The 6,216-nt window shown below is 46.0% G+C and overlaps 1 protein-coding gene across 1 annotated transcript; it reads right to left on the bottom strand.

The window, feature by feature from the left end:
- Window positions 1-847: 847 nt before the first annotated feature.
- Window positions 848-4,348, bottom strand: klf4 (Kruppel like factor 4). The gene is made up of 5 exons (XM_084034840.1): window positions 4,092-4,348; window positions 3,842-3,953; window positions 2,327-3,197; window positions 1,568-1,738; window positions 848-1,118 (listed from the first exon to the last, which is right to left on the bottom strand). The coding sequence occupies exons 1-5, from the start codon at window positions 4,094-4,096 to the stop codon at window positions 943-945; spliced, it is 1,335 nt and encodes a 444-aa protein (XP_083890966.1). The 5' UTR covers window positions 4,097-4,348; the 3' UTR covers window positions 848-942.
- Window positions 4,349-6,216: the final 1,868 nt, after the last annotated feature.

Genomic DNA, 6,216 nt, shown 5'->3' with positions numbered 1-6,216 from the left:
TATTTCAATACATTTTTATTTTTATTATAGTGTAAAATACAAAACAATAACAAAGCATTTTTATTTACAAATGTACAAAATTCAAGATTATATTACATATTTTTGGCTATAAACAAAAAAATCTTTGTTCAGAGTTACTCATTCAATACAAAAATATGAATGTCTCATAAATTATTGCACTTTGCAACTGCAGTGCATCGAAGATTGCCATCACCATTTATAAAGTGAAGTGTTCACCTGATTTACGTCAGATTGTGGAAGAGAGGTTTCAGAGAAACATACAAACAACCATATGGCACTTTTTTTTTTTTCATAGTTTTCATCCGTTTGTATATCGTCGTTCATCTTTGGTACCTTTTCTTTAATAGAAAAACCTTCTTCAGAGTCACTGAGCACCATTCACTATAAATTAACATTGTACCTGAAATAAATGGCATTTGCAGGTGAAATGTGTATATAAATATAGATGTATTTATTAATACAGTATTTTGAACAGTGTGTAGTTGATAACAGAGCCTATATTGGCATGTCTGTGGTGTAAGGCCTCTGGAGATGTTTGTCTGTTGCTCCTGGTTTCCCTGACAAAAATACATTTCCAGTTAAAAGTTGTTGGCACCTGGTCCTCCAAGTTTTGTCGGTTAAATAAGACAAATTCCAGTTTGGTCCCTTTCATAAAAGTTTACAACCCTGACTGAAGTCTTTTCAAGTCACCTGCACGGTGTGCGAACACGGGATGAGTCTTGAGAGAAACTCGAGGCTCTTGAGGGAGTAATGCTGTTTTTGCCGTGAACACCACAGCTTGTCTTGTTGCTTGACAACGGCTTGAAGGCAAATTATGGTTTTTAAAAAAAAAAAAGGGAAGGTTACAAGTTTGTTCAGGCTTCTTGCCAACGTATGTCGTTTTTCCTTTTTCTTCCTGGAGCCTTCATCCGTCGTAAAGTCTCATAAGTGTCTCTTCATATGGAGAGCGAGGTGGTCTGACCTTGAGAAGGCCCGGTCACATTTCTGACACTGGAACGGCCGGTGGCCCGTGTGTTTCCTGTAGTGGCGTGTGAGCTCGTCCGAACGTGCAAACTTCCAACCGCAGCCCTCCCAGTCGCAGTGGTAAGGCTTCTCCCCTTTGATGGAAGCACAATACACACATGGAGCAGTTAGTGACGGTCCTGAGGTTAAACTGGTCCAACCTTCTGCACCTCGAGGAGAAAAGAGGTCCGTCCTGTCCTACAGCTAGCGTATAAAGGCCGAGCTAATCGGCCTGGGGTTTCAATTTGAGCAGGGATCAGTATCAACGCGTTTCACCGCAACCGGCCAAACAGGTCCCCTTCCCCATCCCCCACCCATCTAACCCCCATCATGACTCAATGATTCTCTGGGACGTGCTTGCTTTGAAAAGCACTGGTAATTAGCTCTAAACAGTGATAACCGTATGAAACAACGGCGTTAAACAGTTAATAAAGCGTTAATTAAACACAAAAATGTGTAGAAATCTACCTGCATGTGCCCTCATTGAATTTAAACCACACATACAAACGGCTGACCAAAACACTGTGAACGTGCAGTTACATACCTGTGTGTGTGCGGTGATGTGCTTTGAGATGGGAACTCTTTGTGTAAGTTTTCCCACAGCCAACATAGTCACACGTGTGTGTGGCGACTCTCTTCCTCGGCCAGGAGCGCCGGCCACGCTTAGGCTTCGGCTCCTCCGGCAGGCAGTCTCCACTCGAGATCATGAGGGGCTCTGTGGGGTCGAAAGACTACCATCAGCTTCATGATGCCACGTATCAGATATATATATGTAAAAGAGAGCACTTCAGATGCATACGCTGATACACAGAAGGAATCGCCGAATCATTGTTTTCATCATCAATTTAAAGATGCAAAAGAAAGCATCAGCCTTCTTCTTAAAACACAAAAAACCTGCCAATTTTAGCTCAAATGTGAACACAGAAGGGCACAGCAATGGATAATGATCACGTATCTTATTAAAACAATAAGATAATATATATATATACACTTTGTTAAACATCTGGTAATGTATTTTTGGCTGGCTTTCAGAACTTTATGATGAAAAGGGGGGTTTGTTATCCAAGGCCATGGGACGTAGGTTTAAATTCTTTGGAACTGCTGGTTTTAGGGTATAATTAAATCCCTTAAGGCTGTATGAGATGTATTTAAATATACTCCACGGACTTGATATTCCTGTTGTCTAATCCGCCCGTGTTACAGGGTTTTTTCCACATTTAAGTTACTGCATTCAACAGCCACGAGAGACGACAAGAAAGAACATAAAGTAGGTCTGAATAATGCACAAAAGAAATGCTCTAACCTTGGTACTGCAGGGCGGACGGCTGAGGGTAGGAGGTGTAGCCCTGCGGGGAGCTATGGTGGTAGCCCTGAGGAGGTAGAGGGATCTGAGAGTGGGGGTGTCCCAGAACCTGGTGCTCCCGACTCAGAGGATGGTCTGGGGAGAGGGAAGAGGATGAGGGTAACCTGCCGCCTGTCATGGATCTCCCGCCGCCAGGGAAGCCGTGCAACTCTAACTGACACGGGCGCTGCTGCTGGCTCCCCCTGCCCTGGGAGTTCACCCCGGCCCGGTGTAGGTCCATGGGCTGCGAGATGGTGCAGTCACTGGGGTTCTCCTGCTTTATCCTGTGGCACGTAAAGGACGGCGAGCCACGCGAAGGAGTCGGGTCTGACACGGCAGTAACGCAGACCTTGCTTATGTTCACGCCTTGGCTGTATTCTCCCATGTCCATTGTTGTCTTAACCACAAACTTGCCGTGGAGGCTGGTGGGGTGCAGGTATGCCGGGTCCAGCTCGGGTCTCATGAGCTCTGCCACAAAGCCTCCAGAGGGCGAGACGTCACTGATATCTGGAATGGTGTAGAGGAGCTCACTGGCAGTTCCCTGAGGGGAGGGGAGAGGGTAAGACGAGCTGAAAGAGCTGGAGGAAGGAGACAAGGTCTGGGCAGAGCCGCACGCCATCGCCTCCTCCTGCTGCTGCTGCTGTTGCTGCTGCTGCTGCAGAATGGAGTTAGACAGAATGAAGTCGTAGTCCAAGTCCAGGTCAGGCTCCGTGTCTGTCTTGGACATGCTGGGGCTTGTTGTGCTGGTGGCAGTGGGATGGTCTGGATCAGAGCAGCTGCTTCCGGTTGGCACACTGGATTTTTTAAGATGGGACAACTCCTCCTTCCATCTCTACAGGAAAGTTACAGGAGGCATTAATGACTGTCCTCGTATATAAGCTGCTCGTTTGTGTCATGTTACAGTTTGTAAGCTATAGAACGTAGCCAAGAAACACACACACACACACACACTTGTCCTGTCCTACTTAAAACAACAGTGCTTGTTTTGAATAATTAAGGACATCAGACACAAGTATAAGTCAACGCTTCAAGGAGAGGTCTGTAATGGAGAGGGATTATTTTGACAGCTCCGCTACAGAGCTCAGCCTGGTGCAGCAAGTGTCCTTGGCTCAGAGCACTTCCTAGAATACAGATTGTTCTCCCTCGCGGTGAAACGACACTGGAAAGCATTAGTGGTGAGCAAACACTCGGACGGAATTCAGAAGAGTCCTGCGATCAACGTGAAGCCCGTTGAACAACTAATAATACTAATAATGGGGGGCATGGTGATGAGGGCTGCAGTGTCCCATGTGCTCTCCAGGAGTAGCCAGTGTAAACTGGTGCACGCCCCAGTAGAGCATGGTGTCAAGCCCTGATTAACCCAGAATAACATGGGGGGACGACACAAAACAATGACACTTTAAAGAAACTGCTCAAGTACATTACCCCCCCTCCCTCCCTCCATGCGTAATAAGAAGTGACCACAGGGCTACTCACTAGATTGGCACTTCCTATGGATTTACTCTTCAAAGTGGGGCCGCTGGCGAACGTGGATATGGAGGGCAGAAGCGTTCCGCCTAAAGCCATCTCGACGTCATTTGGAGGCTGCCTGCAATTGAACAGAAAAGATGGTAAATCCTTGCGGAGGTGATCCTGGATCAGCGAACCGCGGTCTGCTATAGTCCACCAGGGATATGCGCGTCAGTCAGAAATGCTGTAAACTGAAAGTTTCTCAGAGGGTCCAAACCTCATCAATGAGAATCGGTGTGTGGAGTCCTGTCGGGCTGCTCTTCGGCGTCTCGCGGGGTCGAAAGTTTCTGCTCCGCGTCGCGCGTTACGCCATAGTCCGGGACATGCTGCGGCTGACGGGCGCGCCGGGTGGAAGCAGCCACGCAGGTGGATGTGTGAACGCCGAAGCGACGCTGAACGGGAAGACGGGGCGACGACGTACGGGGGAACCCCTCGCGCCTGTTGCCATGCAGGGACCGGCAGTCTGAACTGAGAAAACCGCGTGAGCGGTATCCTTAAATCACTGGAGCCGCTGGACACGCCTTCGTCGCTTGGCAACAAAGCGCAGAAAAACATTAGCGCGAGGGAGGGAGCACGTGGGGGAGGCTGGGGCGAGCGGGGGAGAGGGAGGGAGAGGGAGAGAGAGCGAGAGAGAGAGGGAGAGAGAGGTTTGTTTGTATTCATAGCAACGGTATGAATCCTTACCGCTGTTATCCCTGAGAAATGTGGGTGAGAGGATCATTTAAATCACCTGGATGGACAAAAGTACCTAGCTAGCTAGGTAGCTAGTTCAAAACAAATAAATAATAAGACTCACCCTAAACAATAACTTTGTTTACTCCACCAGTTTGTCTGCGATAGTAATAATAACAGATGAGTGCAATGATTTCATCACAGCTTATAAGTGAGGCTGCATAGGATTGTGGGTACACTTTGGGTTTACATTACATCAATGCATGCACACACAAAGCAGGATTACTTTTAATGACTATAACATTCTTATACTATTTGTTACTTTTAGAATTAAGGGCAAATGTGTAATTTAGCAGCACAGGAAGCATCAAAATCTACAGTAGGGTACATTACATTTAGATGGTGAGACAAACTATGTACACAAATACACAACAGGTATTTAAATTACACGCAACCAGAATTGTCAAAGATAGACATTTATTTTCTTCAAACAAATGTCATATTAATGACATTAGTAGGAAATATGAACAATAATCCATAACTTGCGCTGCTTTCTTGAAACGTGTCTGAGACAACAGCATCATAAAAATCAACTCTAATGAAGCCCATCTTCATTAAACAACATTGATTGGCCTCCTTTGTACATCACACTTACGCCCACTATCAAAACAAAGCCCCATGAGAAAGACTTAATTCAGCACTACAGTATAACTATGGCTATTCTGTATGGGAAAAAAAGAAAACGCACCTTACCTGGGAGTATTAAAATGCCGAGGACTTTCGAGTTTGAATTGGGCTCCGGCGGTGTTTGCACAGAGCTAGCGAGCTCACACAAACCTCTCTCTTTCCAACATAATTAAACACATTGACTCAGGAGTTCAGTGCAAGAGCAAACAAAGCGCTTGCCACTGATCCTGCTGCATCAGGATCTTGTCCGTTAGGCATGTCAACAAACATGCCGTCACCTCGACGGGACAGTTACTGTCAGTGGATGTTGATGTCTTCATTCAAATTGCACCGATGCACGTTTTCTTTGGTCGGCAAACAAAAAAAACGGTGGGAAAAAAACAAAGACAACAAATAGAGACGCGTATCCTGTTGGGTAACTCATTAATAACCGTTTGATATATTAACAGCAAGACGCTGCTAAGCATACAGTGATACCTCGGATAGGAGTGATGGCGTCAAACTTACAATGTTTGAACTACTTGTCTGGTCCTTGAAGGCCTGCTTCCTACAGCACGTACAGACACAATGGCAGCGGTGTCATTATAGCCATGGTGGGAGATAATGGTTTTGAAAATGATCCTGAAAACAAAGGCTTCGACTTTGACAACCGAGGTTGCTTTGCATCGCAATAATGACGGAGAGATGAGGAATAGAGCAAAAAGGCATAAAGGAAGAGAAAGCGACACCACTGTGCGCCTTTTCCTGACACAATGAAGTCATGGTGATTTAGTAACTCACACCAAACCCTTGTGTGGGATATGTCAACGCAACATTCACACTATTAACTGGATGCTGATAAAATACGATTTTCTGCAATACCCTGCCCGCGATGAATCATTCAGAGCGTCACGCAGCTCCAGATATTGACATTTTGTTAACGCCATTGGTGACAAGAATCAGATGTGGAGAGATTGAGGTGATGTCGGCGTATAAACAAGGAT

This window comes from Eutrigla gurnardus (genome assembly GCF_963514095.1).
Source record: "Eutrigla gurnardus genome assembly, chromosome: 19".
NCBI lineage: Eukaryota > Metazoa > Chordata > Actinopteri > Perciformes > Triglidae > Eutrigla > Eutrigla gurnardus.
The sequence above is the reverse complement of the archived record's forward strand: the minus strand, read 5'-3'. Positions and strand labels throughout refer to the sequence as shown.

What these genes read in the sequence shown, in the direction of transcription:
- klf4 (XM_084034840.1), bottom strand. An exon ending in CCATAGGAAGTGCCAATCTA is followed by an intron (nt 3,198 to 3,841) that starts GTGAGTAGCCCT and finishes ACTTTCCTGTAG; the next exon opens with AGATGGAAGGAGGAGTTGTC. An exon ending in ACATCACCGCACACACACAG is followed by an intron (nt 1,119 to 1,567) that starts GTATGTAACTGC and finishes CTTCCATCAAAG; the next exon opens with GGGAGAAGCCTTACCACTGC.